Raw genomic sequence first — 20,231 nt, forward strand, 5'->3', positions numbered from 1 at the left:
ATTACCCCAAGCTACCCATCCTTATCGCTCGCGCGTTATTATTATATTGCTGTCGCGACTGTGCGACGGGCGGCCGCAGTGAGTGTACGAGCGTGACAGCAATATAATTACGCGCGAGCGATAAGGATGGGTGGCTTGGAGTCATTGGACGAAATTCTACGAGCTCGGCGACCGGGCTCTAGCATGAAATCATTTAAAAGCGTTTACGACGTTTGGCGCAAAAACAGTACTTTTTCAACTCGTTACAATCATTAACCAGTAATACTACAAATATGTTATAGGCATAAATAGTTAGGCAATTTCGTCGTCTAAATAGTTAATTGAGAAAATATTGCGATTAGTTTAGTATTTAAGAATTCTATCAAGATAAGTCCACACAGGTTTTGTAAATTTCCACTTTAGCGTCAGTTTACAAGCTGAAATTTTTATAAAAATACTGTGAAAACGATTTAACAAACATTTATATCCTATAGCATAGATCCTTGGGCAAATAGTTATCTGAGAAAATTTTTAGATTTAAGCATTTTACAATAAGAAATCACAAATTAAAAGAACGTGAAATACCCAAAAATCAAAGTGATTTTTTCACCAATATTCTTCCTTTATTCAACATAAAAATAGCTTAATATAATAAAACAACATCTTCTTTAAAATATTTACTTTGAAACGATATTTAATTCATTGTTATTGTTTTGCTATAAACATTTGAAAACTATTAAAAAACGCCGCGCGCGAATCATTTCCAATGATGCCCCTTGAAACGCCGCGCTTCGCGTAAACGCTCTTAATATCGCAGATTTTTTCTTACCTGTATGTCTTTAGACGTTACAGGCTCAATATAAAATCATTTTGCGATTCTTGTTATACTTAATACTTCCCATAATATAATAAAATTATTGTTTGGTAAAAAAATATTTATTTATTTGGTATTAAGCTCGTTATTATCTGGAATAGAGCTATGTATTATGCAATGTTCTTGTTTCACTAAGAACTGGTAATTCGGCTTTCGTGATAATCTTTGTAGGATGAATGGGTTGGCTAAACTTTTTGATAAGTTGACATCACGCCTTGTAAGACTTCTGCATCGTTGCAGTCAAATGTTTAGCGATATATATTAAAATTTTAATATTTAACTTGTTAATAATGTGATGTTGCTGTTGTAGAGATGGCAATGGGCATTACGAATATACAAACTTTCCAAGATTCCAAAATGGTATAATACTCTAAGAAACCTAGTCACAAAAAAGTTATGCGTACCATTTTTCCAAGCACTTCGCTTGTTAGTTAGTATGGGATAAATCTTGCAACTGAATTTAAAACCAGTTCTCCTCAACCGATTTAGCTGAAATTTGGTATACTTATGTAAATACGATGAAAATGCAATATTATGGTACTATTGAGCTGAATGGAGACTGGAGGTGGCCATAGGAAATTCTAAACGAAACGGCGGAATTGCATCTAGTTTGGGTTCGTTGGATTTGTCTTTTCGAGCACTTTACTGCTAGATGATGTCCAGGGTCCTGATGATGAAGTCAATTATAATTTTCAAACGAAGTGAAGCTTGTTTTTAAATATTTTTTTTTTATTACAACTTAAACTTTTAGTTGTTTCTCAGTCTTAGGCCCAAGTGCTCGGGAAGACAAATCCAACGAACCCAAACTCGATAAGCTTCCGCCGTTTCGTTTAGGAGTTCCTATGGCCAGCTCCTGCCACCTCTTGACTTCATCATCAAGACCCTGGACATCATCTAGCACTAAAGTGCTCGAAAAGACAAGTCCAACGAACCCAAACCAGATGCAATTCCGCCGTTTCGTTAAGAGTTCCTATGGCCACCTCCAGACTCCATCCAGCTCAATGGTACCATAATATTGCATTGTCATCGTACTTACACAAGTATACCAAATTTGAGCTCAATTGGTTAAGGAGAACTGGTTTTAAATTCAGTTGCAAGATTTATCCCATACTAACTAACAAGCGAAGTGCTTGTAACAATGGTACTCATATCTTTTTTGCGACAAGGTTTCTTAGAGTATTCTACCATTTTGGAATCTTGGATAGTTGCGTCAACTTTATAAAAACTTGCCGCATTAGTGTTCATACTTTTTTTTTACAAAATGATGAGTTAAAGTGGAGTGAAAGTAAAAATCGTTCAAAATTTTAGGGAAATAACATATTTTGATCAACTTTTGTGTAGAAACTCCAAGGATTCTGGGGGTTTTAAGAGTTGGGGTGAACAGCAGCACTACTTAAGTTGCCGATATAAACAGAAAAACAGGAATATTTGAAAAATTGTGGTCGGGGTAATGTAAAATATCATAAGGGGTGTCAATTTTCGTCGAATTTCATAATTTATTGTGTAACTTAAAAAATAATTGAGTTAGATTATTTTCCTTATTTTTCCTAAAGTAGTCATGACTATGTCCATCCTGTGGCGTCGGCTTATCCTTGAATTTTGGGACACATTGTATGTCATGTTAAAAATGATGGTTTCGGTTTCAATAAACCGTTGCTTTGGAATAATAGAGAACATGAGACTGAAATGCTTGTAAGTACGATTACTATTGCTAATATAATACTTTGATCATTCTATTCTGTTTAATATTTTAAATATTAATTATTATCGTCACTTTATTTGACACGAAACATTCTTATTTTGGTATAATAGGTAGGTACTTATTGTAAGATATCACTAGCCCAAACCAAATTAACTTAAACTTTGACACTGAGTAGGTACTTAGTGTGAAAGTTTAAGTTACCTTGATACTAATCACATGATAAACTAATTAATGTGTTACATAATTGCACTGTTGATAGTGTAAATATTAATCGTAGTAGCTTACAGAAAGGCATAACAAACCGATATCCACTTAGCAGGAAACTTCCTATGAAACCGGCAATTATTTACAATCCTTGAGTAGGTTTATATCAAAGTTTTAATAAAATATTAGTTTTCATAGCATGTCTAACTTTAGTTACGCTGAAGATGCTGGATTATTGTTTTTCTGGACAACTTTTTAAAAATAAATTAGCAACGCTATCAAACAAAAAGATGGACACTTCCCAGGTGTGTTTGAACACTTGCACTCACAGTAGTGAAGCTCCGAAATTTGTCGGTACTACAAAGAAATGTATTTCAAATGTTACTCTATAAAACGTGCGATAAGCATAAACAATGTAATCATAAAAGGTGCATGGGTCAGCGATATTGGCCTCCCTTTCTTACCCTTTTTGAGACAATGCACACCGACGCACCCGCTACACTTTAGTGCTAATATCTGCGGGCGTATTGTTTTTTCACAATGATACCTTACCATTGGGTATTTTTGCAAACATCGATTATCTTTTAACAACTTTTAAAAAATAATTCTTAAAAGTGAGCTTCAACACGAAGTTAATATTATGATTTATGATATACTCTTTGTGTGTACCTGGATGTTTGCGAATACAGGGTGGAAACGATAAGTGATCTCACTCGATCATTTCTAAACTATAAAGATATCTTAAAACTGGTTACTGATCCTGAAAATACTTCACGAGCTCTTTCAAACGGTACCAATAAAATAGGTTACAGAATAAACTGGAACTATCCGAAAATTTAATGTTGTGTAGTTCCATACTAAATGTATGCCAACTACACAATACATAATACTAGAAATGTATTTTGTTTTTGTTAAATAATAAACTTGAAAAGTGTCTTAACGAAACTTATAACTTTCATCTTTTTTTAAATTATTTGTGGAAAACATTAGTTTTAGGCTTTACTTGCTATAATATTTTATCAAGAGATTAGTGCCACGACTGTGATAGTACTAAATGTATGGAAGATGGAGACATTGAATGTTCGGATAGTTCCAGTTTATTCTTTAACCTATTATTGGTACCGTTTGAAAGAGCTCGTGAAGCACTTTCAGGATCAGTAACCAGTTTTTCGATATCTTGTATAGTTTAGAAATAATCGAGTGAGATCGCTTATCGTTTCCACCCTGTATAAAAGTAGCTATTAACTACTACTCTACCAGTTGGACCAGTTGGTTACCTAAGTATATCGATCTCAATAATTCAAAGCTAGTAGTTTCTAGTGTCGCTGGCTTAATATTTGACGAAGATATGAATTATAATGAATTATAATTTGACGTCTAAAATATTTATTCTAGTCTAGTCATCAGAGATAAATATTCATATTCATAGTAAGTCAATTAATGTCATCACTGATGAAGTTGCTACGAAGCTATGCTACGATTCTTCGTAGCGTCGTATCAGTTGCTACAGTTATAACCGTACTGTAACAGCCGAGTGTTACAGTTCACAAGGCATAAATTTTTTTCCTGTGATTGTGATCGCTTCAAAGTGACGACTCGGTCGGGCGGAACAAATATTTTCAACCTGTCGTAACCTTTCATTTAGTTAGATTTAGCCTCCGCCTTTATCCAATTTATTTGGTCTCTGTAAAGTTGTCACGGGGTACGGTAGTTTCCTCCTCGATTAACTGTGGTGTTACTTTGATGACGATTTTAATTATTTTTTACCTTACATTTATTTAAAGTTAGTCAGTTGTTTCAATTCAAATCAAAGAAAGAAAATTTCAAAATACAGCCCGAAAAATATATCGTTTTTAGTTACAAAGCATAAGCAAAAGTTCTAAATCAAGAGGTGGAAGAGTTATCTGAAATTTGAGCCAGTCTAGTTTCCCTTCAACACTTATGAATCATTCTCCTTTTACAAGAAGGCCTAGTGTTGTTGAAGCTGCTTGTATCGCGTAGCAGCAATTAGGTACGGTACTTTTTAGTACTATTAGAGGCCGGTCGATCTATTCTCATAAATAAAACACTGGATACTCATCTTTCACATTATATTGCCTTATTTTAGATACAATTCATCACTTAGCACAAAAGCGCGCGGAGTCGTCTCCGCGCGTCCCTCTATTCTGACGTTTGATTCTCGTGTGACATTGACAATACGTCAATGTCACTATGACAGCATCTCATTGGCTATAACGATACCGCTATTTTAACGTTTTATAATTTTCACAATTAACAGTACCTACTTATTTATTCCAAAATTCAAGGTTTTCTGTATCAAGTAGGTATTTATTATAAATTGTTCCTTTATTTTATGTTTTTTTTTTCAGTTTGTTGACCGCAGTTGATGAAGCAGTTTCATCTAGAGGCGAGTGAAGCCATGGACGTTAGTCTGAGCGATTTTGACGTTGTTCCCGTGGAACCGATAGCTTCCTCTGACTATGTGGATCCTCTCAGATCACCAACCTTGTGAAATTGACGTAAGTTTCTCGATTTCGATCTCATCATAGCAGTACTATTGTTTTTTATACTTGTAATTGTTCTGACAAATGCATTTTTGTGTTTAGATCCCCGGCGTTCTTCCATCAGCAGAGAAGATGGAGGAGTGGAACCAACTTTCTGCAAACAATCTTGTAAGTTCATTTTTTTTCTACAAAACGCACTGTAAATAATATTGTCATCAATTTGATAAGTGTTCTAACAATGCAATTTATTTCTACTCTCAGATCACCGACACAGAAATGGTATACGAGTATCAACATGATTCCGGCGTAGATTCTCCCCTAGAAGTAAGTAATTATTTAAAAAAAAGTATTTTTTTTTCTAAATTGTGATTGTATTTTCTAATCCTATTTATAATATCCACAGAATCTCCTTGACCTGCTTCCTGTGTACCCGGAAGAGGACGCGCTCTTGGAGACCATAGCGGCCATGGACATACCAGATCCGCTGGACATTGTAAGTATCTATTTGGGACTTCGCTGAAGCATTAAGTTTATAATGTAGTTTTTATAAAACTGACACGGTTTTGTTGATAATATTCTTCTAACATTTATTTTCTTTGCCCACAGGACTTGAATCCTTCAGATTTCCTTCTGCTTACCTACCAGCGACCCACCAGCTTCCCGTCGAAGCTCGAAGTAAGTTTTATTACAGAAAAGTCATCATCAGATTGAATTGTGATTGTATTTTCTAACTCTTTTCATAATATCTTCAGTATCTCCTTGGCCTGCCTCTATTTGAGGACCTAGAAGAAGGCGCGTTCTTCGAGAACTTAGCAGCCATGGAGATACTAGATCCACTGGATATTGTAACTCACATGACAGCTGTGAGCCGGAATCGGTAAGGACTTGTTTTCATGGCAAAATTAGATTCAATTTTTATATTGTTTCATTTAACTTCTAGATCGTAGTTAAAATTTATTTGTTCTTGTTTCAGTTGAGGACAGTTTCAATCAAATTCATTCCGAGGAGCATCGGCCTCGCGAGATTTAGGTTAATTTGCATGTTAGTATTAAGTATTAGATAGTTGTTTGTAATTAGATCTAAGTTGCCATTTTGATGTTAAGTTTAGTGTAGTTAATTGATTTGTAATATATCATTGAACATATATTTTATGACATGCTTTTGTCTGTAATACATTTCTCATTTTTATTATTAATGTATGCTTTACTGCATGTTGTCAATTTTTAGAACAAACATTTTTAACAGAAATCGTAGTTTTGGAAACTTGGAATAAGTAAATAGATAGGTACTAGCAAAAGTACCGCGATTGCTGCTACGCGATACAAACAGCTTCAACAACTAAACTAGGTCTTTAAACTTCAAACTAGGCCTACTTGTAGATGGCAAAAAATTTATAATATGTGTTGAATGAAGGGAAACTAGAGTGGCTCAAATTGACTCTTATATTAGACTAATATTTCCTCTCGACACCCAGTTCCTGATTAAAGAGAGATAACTCTTTCACCTCTTGATATAAAACGTTTGCTTGCCTACGCTCTGTAACCAAAAACGACATATTTTCGGCACTGTATTTCAAAATTTTCTTATTTATTTGAATTGAAACAATAGATTGGCTTTATTCTTCTTCGAACGAAGTTATTCCTGATAATTAAAATAAATGTACTTGAGGAAAAAATAAATTAAAATAGACATCAAAGTTACACCAGAGGGAAGCCAGGAGGAAACTACTGTACGCCGTGACAACACTTTACGGGGCCAAATAAAGTTTCGGATAAAGGTGGAGGCTTACTACAGGTTGAAAATATTTGTTTTGCCCGACCAATCATCACTTACGTTTGAATATTTTTGTTTCTCTGATGACTATGTAATGTAGGCACTCATATTTTTGTTTCTCTATGACAAGGTATGTACTTCACACATAGCAAGGAAGCTCACACGGGTGGCAGCGTAAAGCACGTTTACCTGGAATTGACCTTTGTAGTAGGTACGCATTGTTCTTGTTTTATAAAGAACTGGTAATTCGGCTTTTGTGATAATATTTGTAGGACGAATGGGTTCGCTTAGTTTGTTGATAAGCAGTTAATAGAGATAATGAGTATGATGACATCAGGGCTCATTAGAGCTTCTAGAACGTTATCGAAAACTATTTAGCAAAATATTAAATCTTATTTTCTTTGCCAATGTGATGTATATCGATAAGAGGGCATTATGCGTACCTAAATAAGAATATTAACACCGATGTTCACCATTAGTTTTTGGTTTGCGGGATACGGTGATTTTGACAATTATATTCTGGGTTCATGTAGAGTTTGTGAGTTTTTAACAGTTATAGTTTTTTTTCCAATAAATTGTTGCTGCTTACTAAATAAACAGTTTGTTTGACAGAGCAATGTGCCTTTTTTCATTTATAAAATGAATGATTATGGAAATGCTTGTAGTATATTGCATCAATACTTGGTACACTTGGTGACATATGCACGATTTCGTTATTTAATGATCATTGATTGTAACTTAGATTGTTACCTAACATTCGTAATTTATGAATGAGTTAAAATTTAACTAAACTAATATTAGTCAATAAATTAACTGGGTTAGGCTAATGGTGTCATAGAATAAGTACCTACTTAGTAATAGAAAGTTCACCTCTCAATACTGATGAGAATCATATTAAACTAATTACCTAATTACTTACTTTCGTATTAAATGGCTTACTAGCTTTTGCCCGCGGCTTCCCCCGCGTTAATTTCTGTCACATAACTCACATATCACGGATAATATAGAATTCTAATGGTGAAAGATTTGTTCATATTATCGGTCTTATAGTTTCGGAGCCCATTTAATGTCCATGCCCATGTTTGTAACAAACAATCTAATCTTTCCTCTTTATAAAAATTAGAGTAGACTAAAAATCCGATTAACAATAGCAGTTCCTCACTTGATAAAGATAGTAGTCTTGTTTTTGTTTATAAAATAAAATATACTGATTCAGCTATACCTACTTAAACGTATCAATGAAAATAACATTTTGGACTTTCGCCACTGTGAGTGCAAGTTCACAGTGGCGAAAGTCCAAAATCTGTCGGTACTTCAAAGTTAGTAAAGTGTTTCATAGTGAAAACCGGTCAAATGCGAGTCGGACTCGAGCACCGAGGGTTCTGTACAAACTTGTAGGTCCGTAAATAGTTTGTTTCTGAAATCAAGGTTTTCAAGTAAAAAAAAACATGTTGTAACATCTAAATAAAAGGCCCCCTTTTTATCCTTTGGGTACTGAACCCAAAAAAACGTGCGATAAGCTTAAACAATGTAAAAAATGTGATGTTGGTCTGCCTTTCTAATCCTTTTGGATACAATGCACACCACCACACCCGCTACACTTAAGTGCCAATATTACCTGCGGGTGCATTGTTTCTTAACAATGATACCTTGCCTTCTAATGATCTTTTTTAAATAATTCTTAAAACTCGGCTACAAATTGAAGCTAATATTATAATTTATGGTTGTCCATTTTGTGTTTGCCCGTATGTTTGCAAACAGAAAAAGTAATAAGTTCAAAGCTACTTCTAGTGTCGCTGTCCATTTTATAAAATTATAAATCAGGTTTTATTTGTGATTAAATGAACAAGTATCCAAATAAGTACTTCAACTCCTTCGCGCTGTTCATGAACGCAACGGCCTCGTGGAAAACCTTTTTGGTTTTCGTTAGGAAAAAGAATGAAAAGAAAATCGGACCTTCTCATGAGACAAAGAAAAGTGACGTCCAAAATTTTTTTAGGTGCCTCGTATTGTGAGGTATTAATATACATAGATTAGGAGTGTTACGATTTTTCATAGTGTGCGAGTTTCGTTCTTTTTTCATGAATTTTTGCAAAATTGCGGCCGGATCGGATACTTCGATTTTTTTGCTGCTTAATCTCTATGAACATTCTCTACAAACCTAATTTATTCATGAAATGAACGGACAAAAATTAAGTTGAGAATGTATGTTATTTATGAGTTAGAGACCTCACGTCTTGAGAAAGAGGTTCTTCCTCGATTGGCAAGACCAGCTCCTTCACGTCCAACTCCGCTTTCAGGATATTCACTAGAATCTATAATAAAATCAATAAGTCAGGTTTGTAACTATCAATTACTATCAAATCATTGATAAAATGAGTAAGTTACTCACACTCAGCCTGAAGACTGGCGTTATGGAACGCAGCAGATCTATTACTCGTTCGGGAACGAGTAATAGATCTTCAGGAGAAACGGGTTTCTCCTGAAGCTTCTTGGAGTTGTTAATGAAGGTGACGGCCTCGTCGAACACCTTTTTAGTTTTCGTCTGGAAAAAGAACGAAATGGTAATGAGACCTACTCATGACACAATATTAGTATGTTATCCCTGATTGAGACTTAGTTTATAATTTTATTATGTTTATATGAAACGTATCTTACTCTAGGGCGTGGGACCTACAGGTTCCTAGCTGGCATCGTATCCTCGTCACCAGGCAGATTTTGGTACATGTGATAGATAGCCGCTCGGGCGGACAAAAATAAGAAATACCTTCGGTTGAAATAAAGGTATTCTTTACGATCCAAATGTTTTATTGTAGCAATTAAATTTTGTACTCGACAGGCAATGAGGTTTTACCACTGAAAGTTCCTCAGAGAGAATGAACTCAGGGCGTGCAAAACGATCTTCCAGTGCCGGTAAAAGTTCTTCAGCATCAGTAGATGTTAAAGCTAATGCTAAGACAGAAAGAGCAGCCTCCTCTCAAGGCTGATCTGATTCGTGCTAAGTTTTCTATTGATGTAAATGATCTTAAGGTCTGCATATAGCTGTGCCTGAATGGGAACCAATCGGTAGCCTTACCACTGAACATTGACAAGTCACAAACCCTGGGCTTATGACCAAGTGAAATGATCGCTCGTGCAAACTCTTGCACGTCGCTGTTGTGGTTGTTCTCCGCACGATGTAGACTTTGATGGTCGTGCGGGCGGGGGAGAGGTGCTGGCTGTGGAATGACAAGAAGATGGGTATGTGGGATTGGAGGTCAAGTGGAAGGTGGGACAAACTCCGGCAAGCTGTGAACCCAAGATTGCACTGAATTAGCGTGAGAATAATTTGAAGGCATTCAGAGGATGTTGACCCCATAATACACTATCATGTGTAGATCCAGGAAAACTAGAATCTTATTTAAAGATTCACACACCTGAAAAAGAAAGTTTTATGCTATATATTACCACACACTTGTATTACTTTATTTACTCACAATTAGAACATTAAGAGAGTGTCCTTTTCTGTTCACATATCTTTCTTCGTGAATGTTGGGGCAAACGATTGCCACATGGGTCCCATCAACACAAGCAGAGTAAATACAAATACTCTGACACAAGCTAGCAGTCCGGACATTTCGTGACGTCTGTAAAACTTAAAAATAATGAAGATTTATCATCATTACTATTATTGTTCTAAAAATGAAACCCTCATAATAATATGCTTATAATTTATTTATTTATTTAATAGGACAACCAACAAGACATACACTGGAAGACAATCAATATTTACAACGTATTTAACTTAATCTAATCTTAATAAAAATTGGGTATGATATTTTTAAATTTATAATCAAGTAGTTTTAGTGCTTTTACTAACCTAAATAATATAACTTACTCTCTGATAACATGTTCCGTTTCATTTTGATGGAATGGGAAGGACACATTTATTTAAAATACATGGCTTATTCAAAGCTGTTATAACCTGCTGGAGTGCTTTGAAGACACTTGCTTGACTGACATAATGTCTCGGGCTGTCTCCAACCATAAGACCCAGATGCCATGAATCCCAGTGCAATCAACACCTAAAACACAAAATTATTTAACTGGCCTACTTTAGGGTGCAGGTAGAGGCTTATAGAAAGCTTACTAGTGCTTAGGTACCTAGTTAAATGACAAATTATTATATACGTGGTTTCTTACCTTAGTTTCCACACTGAGAGCATCTGAGCGTAATGCATGTAGGTGGTAAGTGAGGAGTTAGTTCAGTGATCAGTTCCCGAGTGATATCTTTAGATAAGTGGCCTATATCGATTTACCAATTTCACATCGCTTAGGCTGAACGCTGGGTCCAGTGTTGTTCCTGACTTTAGGTTGCCGTATTCTAATTCTAAAATTGCCGGATTTTAAGGGAAATCTAAGAAAAATGCCGTATTGTCCGTACAGTGCGACATAAAAGAGTAGAAATTAGTTATTTCGCTACTAATACACTTTAATAAGACCAATCTAGTCGCGCTATCAGGGTTGCTATATGAACGACGTGGTGGTTCTTTATAATGAGATCATACATGGCTTGTGATGTATCCCTCTGCTGCCATCGTAAAATCACCTACTTAAGGCTTGGTATTTCTTCTAAAGTAGGTATTTCGCGCTGTCAAAATCTGCGCGCGCAATTCTTCACCGAAAACAGCGCGTCAAAGAGCTCCCGCCACAATTTCCAGCTACACAGTATAGAAATACGCAGTTGGTTAGGTTAGGTTGACTTCCTTCCCTTCAAGCGTCACACTCACAACACTTTCTAATAGAAATCATATCCAAGTGATACAAATTAAAACACCTTTCAGACTTTTTGGGAATATATTCTAGAATCGAATAAATATAAAATATAACTGCAGAAGTAAACACGGTTCAAAGTGGCCGTGGCGTCGCCCGACCTTCTGGAAGTTCTGCGCCGGCTTAAGAATTTCAAGATTACGTCGAGCGATTGGATTTTTTTTTTATGATAAGTTACTCTTAGTAGCGATTATTTAGAGCTTGGATAATAAATTTAATTATAGTTGTTGCAATTCACGAAGCTTTGCATGTGGTTAATAACATTAATCAGTATAGGTACGCATCAATTTTGTTCAGTCTCTTTGTTTATTAATAAATAAAAATATCATACTAAAATTGCAGAAACATATTTGTTTGTATTGGTCTGGGTGTTTTCTTTCTATAATATGTATGACGTATGTACGGGGTTCTGTACCTATCGAAAATTGCTATAAGCATCACACGCGGTTACCTGCGTACCTCTGTGCACTCATGGGAGTTTAAGCAGAGGTCCCTAGAGTTTGACTTTGAGCTTTGTTTATAGTCATTACGAAGCAGACTGATGGGAAACTGCACTGTCTTGAATTCGAAAGGGTAATTTGACGGTGTTTGGGGAATTCTAGGAATAAATACAGAGTCTCCTCATTGAGATTGAGACATTTCAATTTGAGATTTCACTTGACATTGAACACAATCTGAAATGGAGTTTTCAAACACTTGTAAAAATAAAAAGTAATTAAATCAAAGGCACTAAGTAGTATTGATATCAACTTCGAAGAAAATGACTGCCAAAATTACTTTCTACCCGTTCCACACGTCTTTCATGAATTATATTAAGGTATTGTTAAACTAAATTTCAAGTAGATTGAACCAAGGAATCACTTTGTCCCATACAAACTTTGCCCCCTTTTTTCACCCCCTTCATTTCATGACCCCATTTCGGAAAATCTTTTCTTATGAGATGCCTACGTCATAAAAAGAACACACCTTCCAACTTTCAGGTCTCTACGATATCCGTCAGTCATTTAGGACAAAGCATTTTTATTAGTTGTTCAAAACTCTATCGTTCCAGGTATGTCATTGACAGGAGGGCGCTACTATCTTAATGGGTTATTCATTAGTCCACTTGACATTTCAGAATCGTTTGACTTTAGATACCTAAGCGATTTGATATTCGGAGTCTTTTAATGAAATCAAGTTCTGAAATAACTTGAGGTGTTGTACCCGATCAAGCTTTTCATTGCAGGACAGTTAAATAGTTTTATTATTAGTTTCTTCTCTAAGTCTTAATTTGTCAGAGTAGGTAAAGGCTCCATGAGAGCAAAATTTAGCTTTATAATAGTTTTTAATTTTTTTCTTGAAATATTTGACGCCTTGTAATCTCTTGTAATCTCTCGTTAATATAGGTCCACACAAATAAAGAATGTTTGACTTCGACTTTAATAATTATGCTCTTACATAATTATAAATAAACTAGCTTTCCGCCCGCCGCTTCGCCCGCGTGGAATTTTTTGGTTTTTATATAACTTATTACACTCAGATATAATGTGGCTTTCTATTGGTGAAAGATTTTTTAAAATCAGTTCAGTAGATCCCGAGATTACCCCTTACAATTTAACAAATATACAAACACACAAACTTTACCTCTTTATAATATTAGATTATAGATAGGTAATTTGAAACCCTATTTTGTTTTATTCTTTTTTTTATTTTAAATATTTCACGATCCAAACTAATATTTACTGTAAGTAAATGCTAAATAGTAAATATTAGTTTGGATTGTGAAATATCCTACTAATATTATAAAGGCGAAAGTTTGGATGTCTGGATGTCATGATGTCTGGATGTTTGTTACTCTTTCACGCAAAAACTACTGAACGGATTTTGTTGAAACTTTACAGTATTATTGTTTATAACCCAGATTAACATTATGACGATATGTGGCAAATAAATTTCAATAAATAAATAAGACGTGTCTAAAAGCGCCATCTATCGTCATTGGTTAAAATCTACAGCACTGGACAAACTACGGTATGACGTTCGTAAATATTCATTCGGGGGAAACCGTGAAACGCCATCTATCAACATGGGTAAAATGAGGTAAAACATCATATCTAACGGGGGTAAAACGAGGTCCACGCGAACGAAGTCGCGGGCGGCCGCTAGTTTATAATAGGTAGCTTTCCCTCCGCAACCTTATTGGTATTCCATGTATGTGTCTTTTAACTGAGTTCTGTTAAACATTTCATGTAAAATTTGTCCAATTATAACTCTATTTACATCTGCATCTGTAAGCAAGGATTCATGTTCTCCAGCCCAGATGCCGAGTAAACAGAATCGTCTTTCAGTGACGTGCAGCTGCCCCTATATTTGACCCACTGACCTAATTTTTTATTATTTATTTGTGTCAGTGTGCTCTTCTAAAGAGTGAAGACGATTGTATGTAGGTACTATTAAAATGTAATTTTAACTCATTGGTTTTGTCTCATATTTGAGGAATGTATCATGAGTAGAGTCTTAGTTTAAAAGGATGCCAACGATTTAAATTTCAATAGGTAGACAAAATTCAGAATTCTTAATTATCAAAAATTTTAGCTTTCTCCAGTAACACTGGTATTATTATACTGTGACTCATCAAAGTCATCATTGTCAAAAATATTGACAAATCGAGAACTGTCACGGCCAAAAAACTGGCACGCGTCCGTCCTCCGTAAGCGCCACCGCGCGACTGATTGAGATTGTCCAAGCCGTCATGGGCGATTTTTTCCACATTTTTTAACATAGTAACTAAATAAGACGCAATATAAAAATTTCATCCGTTAAAAGCCCTCAAGTTATTTCTGAACTTTAGTTTAGTAAAAGATTCAGAATCTCAAATCGCTTATTTTAAAAATAAAACCATAATTAGAAAACGAATAGAGGTAACTTTGGGAATTTATTCTATCGAGTCAACTTCATCAAATCGTGTTTCCATCCGTTAATAGCCCTAGAAAATATCCTCAACTATGCCCAAAAAAAATCTTAGCCTTTTATTTTACTGTTTAGTACCTCAAAAATGAAAAATGAAAACCTCATTTTCGCCATTTTCTCTGTTACCCGGCCTTAATAAAGGTGCCAGTTCCCATATCGAGGACATGACTTTTTTTTGCTGCTCGATAATAATGCACATTGTTTTTGTGGCCGAAATATCCGTTGATTCATCTACCAATATGCTAAATTGATCACTTTTAATAATGTTTTCCAAATAATCTTTTTTGGAAATCACCAATAACATTTTTTACCGTAGATGTGCATTTTTTTTCGTCAGCAATTCTGGAGTCAGGAAAAAAAGATTTTAGCACATTCTGATAAATGATCCATGGCCATAAATGACATGTTGTGCTCAGCGATGAATGCACTGAGTTTTATTTCAGCTTCCATTACTTTTCTATTGCGATCTGTTTGTCGATTCTGAAAATTTGTGCTAACGTCTCTTGTAGAAGAGCTCGCTGATGATTTTCTTACATGTTGGGTATTTGAAACATGACGCTTTAAAGTTAAAATTTTGCAAGAAAGTTTGACGTCGCACACTGTATATTTTGCCCTGTATGGGTCATCATCACCATTGACAGAGGCAAACCAATTCCTAAAAGTTTCATCACTTTTCCACTGCTTTCTGTACTTCTGTTTTATGTGTTTACTCTGCTTTTTCGGCGTAGGTCCGTCGTCACTGTCACTCATTTTCAACTAAAACTTCTTCAATGTTGATTTGACTCTTGACTTTACTGTGAGAGACTAGGCCCGTCAGCCTGTTTGTATGTCCCTTAGCTCCACCTATACTTATAGCCACACATTTTGAACGTTTTGATATCAAATATTAATATAATTTGGCATAATGAGTTTGGAATGTCTTGTATAATATTACTTTGCCATGATGCCCCAACATAATCTTTTGATTTAATTTTAAAGTGTCAAATAGGTTAAGGTGAGGCGGGGGTGGCCCCCTGGGCCTTGAGCCAGCCCTAAACCGCCTGTTTAGTTTCATACATAATATATACTGGTCATCACAAAAATCGGCCCACCTACGTTTTACAGGAAACCTCGTTTCTACTGACACAATCATGGTGCCCTAACAATATTGGTGTTATTTGAAAGCCCAATAAATATCCATAAACATAACATAAAGAAAACACATTTAATTTCTTAATAAATGATTAACATATACAATAAATGTGACGTTAAAAAAGACCTAACTTTGGGCTCACCTCTGGGATTAATTAGACCAATTTTTATGGTTATAAAACCAAATAATGATCTCACGTGTCCTCTTTAACAGATTGATAGCGATTAATCCCAACATAACAGTATTAAAAGTTGGCTCAAGCGTAACTATTTTTTGAAGAAGTGACTCTGGATCCTTCTAAAGACACATTTTTGGGGTAAAAACCTTTCCTTTAATTAAATGAACTTTAGAACTAGGCTTTCAAATGGTGCCAATATTTGTGGGAAGTGGGAATGCATACGTTTGAAAGTGCTTGTCGCGGTTAGGGTCGATTTTTGTGATGACCAGTGTATAAATGATTTCATATTAATCACATTTACCAAATCATGAGGTAATAACCGGTAATTAAATTATTAATAATGTTCACATGATCATCACATTTATCGTAACACATACGTACTCGCGGAGATGAACAGACCTGACTCGAGGTTAAGAAACGATACTTTAGTACAATATCTACTGAAAGTACTGAAACTTACTTTTGCAGGAATTGCACACTATTTTTCTAATAAATAAATCTTAATGTTACTTAATCGTGGAAATCGTTATAAAAAGCTCATATCGCAATCAATAATTGGAGGTTTGATAGGTAAAGATTTTATTTTATATTACATGTAATTAATAATTGTATCTAATAATAACAGGTAGGTATTATACGCGATACGCAATCGAGCTATAATAAAAAAAAATCTGTTTCGACCGGGATGCACCAGCCGTGGTAACAGGCTGACTGGAGGAATAATTAAATGCAATGCGGAATGTTTAAAAATAATTATGTTACATTCTGTAAGTATTACGATAATCAATAACAATATCTTTTAAAAGTCATCAAGAAGTGTCTGCTTTATGAAATTTATGTATTTTATTAAGTGACCCATTTGGATATGAGCATAATTTTATAATGTGTTAATTGACTAATGAGTGGACCAGGTAAAAGACTCTGTTTTAGAAAGTATTTGATTAATTACTTATTTCATAAGACGGGCTAATTACTTAAAGTTGACTGGTAGTAAGTCAAGTGTTGTCCTTTTGTATTTTTTGTTTGTTTTCGATATTTCTTTATTAATGAGAGTTATATCGATCATTTGGTATGAGTTGGATACTCTTTTCTCTTTTAATAAAAACTAGCTGACCCGGCGAACTTTGTTCCGCCTTAATGGCAATAAATAAGCAGACTTTTTTTTTTGTTTCGAACGGGAAAAAAAGTACCCTATGTCCTTCTCCTGGCTCTAAACTACCTCCCTGACAATTTTCAGCTAAATCAGTTCAGCCGTTCTTGAGTTATAAGCGAAGTAACTAACACGACTTTCTTTTATATATATAGATATATTTTATATATGAAATTAACTCTGAATTACTACCTATGTTGAGACTTTATAAGAAATATTAGTTTCAGTCTATTGATCTAATTGGTAAAAAACCTAGACTTCCGTAATTGTTACGTTTTAAACTTCTTGGGCACAAATGAAAAACAGGAATACAATTCCAACAAATAAGTTTTAATAACAAATAAATTATTGTATAAAATCCATTAAAAAATTAACCAAATATTTTATACACTTAATCTAACATCGAATTTACAGCTAAGTCTATCTTAATTACAAACAGCTACCTATCTAGTATTTAAAACTAACATAAAAATTAACCTAACACCCCGGGAAGCGGCATGTACCTGAAATTGAAAAAAACAAGACAGTTAAGATGTGTTCAACATTTAATTTTGTATTAATAGGTGCTGAAGTCGATTGTTTCATAGGAAAAGACAGAATTTCATAGAAACCAGACAGACAGAAAATTTAATGCGATTGCTTGACTAACTTAACTGTTTTCAAGTTGAATACTATTCAAAGTGGATAATGAACTGACCTGACGTTCCCCGGAGTGAATTTCCCTAAACGCGCATATAAACTTTGACCTGACCTGTAACAAAAACAAGAAAGTGTTATTTACTATAGACACATAGAAATGATCAAGTAAAACATGTTAATGCAATGTTCGTAAGTCCTTACTAGTTCCTGCTCCAACTATCAAGTCGTACTGCGGGACAAAGCCAGCAACGGGTCCCACTCGGCCAGATCCATCTCGACTTCACCTGTGAACAAGCGCACGCGTTAGACCCGTGATGAACTCTGGTGATGCGTGATCGCATTGCTCAAGGAAGACGTTGGACTTACTTATAAGGTCTTCGGGGAGATCGACGGTGGCTGGTGGAGGCAGAATGAAGCCTGAAGGTTCCAATTCCTGTGGGCAAACAATATAAATTTTAGAAAAATAATATCATCGTAAAGCCGTTCCAGATAAATAGAATTTTAATGTCTCAAATAGGTACTTACAATATCCATCAGATCTGGTATATCATTGGACGCCCAGGTTTCCAAGAGCGCCTCCTCTTCGCCTTCAATTAATGGAATCAGGTCAAGTAAATCCACGTCAAGTAGATTCTCTGGAATCTGTGGACAATAACAATGGGTTAGAAAATACAATAAAACATGGGAAAGTAATATTGCCTCATGACTTTTCTTCAATGGAACTTACTTCTGTGGATCCGTGACGTGACGGAGAGTCGATGCCGGAATCATATTGAACTCGTACTTTTGTGTCAGTGATCTGAAAGGAGAAAGAAAACATTGTTAGAGCACTTATCAAATTGTAGACAATAATATACAGTGTGTTTTGTAAAAGTAATAAACTTACAATATTGTTTGGAGCAACTGGTTTGTTCTCTTCCATCTTCTCCGCTGATGAAGGTAGGGCGAGGACCTAAACAAAAATACCGTATTCGTCAGAATAGATACAGTTATTTAAAAAAAAAAACAATATTGAGGCTATTATCATTTCGAAATCGAGAAACTTACGTTGATTTCACTTGGTTGGACAGCCGGTTCCACGGATTCGAGGTGAAAATCGTTCGGACCAACTTCCGTGGTTGTGTCCTCCTCCAGAAGGATCACTTGCTCAATAATCTGAAATAAAAAAATATTATATAAATAAAAATAACAATTAAAAAATGAATTATTAAAATATAAAATATTGAATAATTATTGAATTACTTACCGCTTCAGGCACGCACTCGCTGCCGCCCGCCGGCGCCGCCCGCCCCAGCTTCCTGGGAGGAGACTCCTGCCTACTGAGGGATGCCTTCAACCTCCTCACTACAAACAAACACACCACACGATTAGCATAATGATACTCAATATAAATTCTCATAGTAATCTATCAATGTAATACAAAAGTAAATTAAACGATGTTTTATATGATAAGACTTACATTTTTTGCGGAGCTCTGCGTTGTCAACGCGCAGTTGTTCCACTTCTTTCTCCGCATCTGAGGCGTCGTCCTCCAAGCCCGCTATGTAAATCGCGACTTCGCGATCGGTTTTTGGCTGGAGCTTTTTCTAGAAAATAAGGAAAGTGTTAGTTTGGTATACAAGAGAAATAAAATATGAATGCCCTTGTGTACTGTGTGCTTACTTCAGGGTTTATTAGTTGGACAAGCTCCGTCCACCTTTCCTTTATTTCTTTGCGCCTCAGTTGCTCATAATATTTGTTGCGCTCCTTCTGCTGCTCCTAAATGACACGAAAAAGAAAATTAATATTACACATCGTTTAAATGAAGATAATACGTACACATTCGCAATGATCACTTACTTTGGATAGACGAGGGCGGTTTTGCCCGCGAGGCCGGCCACGTTGCTTCAGAGGCAAGTTGTGCATCTGTAAAATATAATAAATTAAATTAGATCACGCAGACCTTACCTTACTGCTGTAACTATGAGTCTCAGTAAAATGATTTTAACAATCCGTGTTGCCTTTGAATCACTTACAACTTCCAATTCCATTGCGACGATTTTGAAAACTCGTAACTACAGGATCGCACAATTCACACACAAGACACGGTAGTCCCAGTTGACACCAAAAGGCGACTGACGAAGGCTGCATCGGGAACCGCTTTAAGTACCTGCGCCCGCGCACACCCGCCCCCGCCCCGCTGGTTGGGGGCGGCGCGTGTCCGATGACGCGTGGGGTAGAGCAGGGCTGAAGCGCAGTTCGCATTGGGAAAAGCGCGCCATCGAATTATTTGATATGGCCAGATTAATTATTCTGTATTATGTTTTAATTCGACTAACTAGCAGTCATAAAAATT

General features: G+C 35.6%; 2 protein-coding genes across 2 annotated transcripts; one reads left to right on the top strand and one right to left on the bottom strand.

The window, feature by feature from the left end:
* Positions 1-5,239: 5,239 nt before the first annotated feature.
* Positions 5,240-6,240, top strand: LOC114356674 (uncharacterized). Its single transcript, XM_028309977.1, has 7 exons — positions 5,240-5,278; positions 5,366-5,431; positions 5,525-5,587; positions 5,667-5,756; positions 5,870-5,938; positions 6,016-6,140; positions 6,237-6,240. Exons 1-7 carry the CDS (start codon positions 5,240-5,242, stop codon positions 6,238-6,240), a joined length of 456 nt encoding a protein of 151 aa, XP_028165778.1.
* An 11,326-nt stretch (positions 6,241-17,566) lies between these two features.
* Positions 17,567-20,208, bottom strand: LOC114356686 (uncharacterized). Its single transcript, XM_028310000.1, has 13 exons — positions 19,912-20,208; positions 19,736-19,801; positions 19,559-19,654; positions 19,356-19,482; positions 19,143-19,240; positions 18,944-19,051; positions 18,783-18,848; positions 18,624-18,695; positions 18,422-18,538; positions 18,263-18,329; positions 18,098-18,180; positions 17,955-18,008; positions 17,567-17,760 (listed from the first exon to the last, which is right to left on the bottom strand). Exons 1-11 carry the CDS (start codon positions 19,924-19,926, stop codon positions 18,116-18,118), a joined length of 897 nt encoding a protein of 298 aa, XP_028165801.1. The 5' UTR covers positions 19,927-20,208; the 3' UTR covers positions 17,567-17,760; positions 17,955-18,008; positions 18,098-18,115.
* Positions 20,209-20,231: the final 23 nt, after the last annotated feature.

The sequence above is a fragment of the Ostrinia furnacalis genome, unplaced genomic scaffold (genome assembly GCF_004193835.3).
Source record: "Ostrinia furnacalis isolate ACB-3 unplaced genomic scaffold, ASM419383v2 OfSCF2856, whole genome shotgun sequence".
NCBI classification, from domain to species: Eukaryota; Metazoa; Arthropoda; class Insecta; order Lepidoptera; family Crambidae; genus Ostrinia; species Ostrinia furnacalis.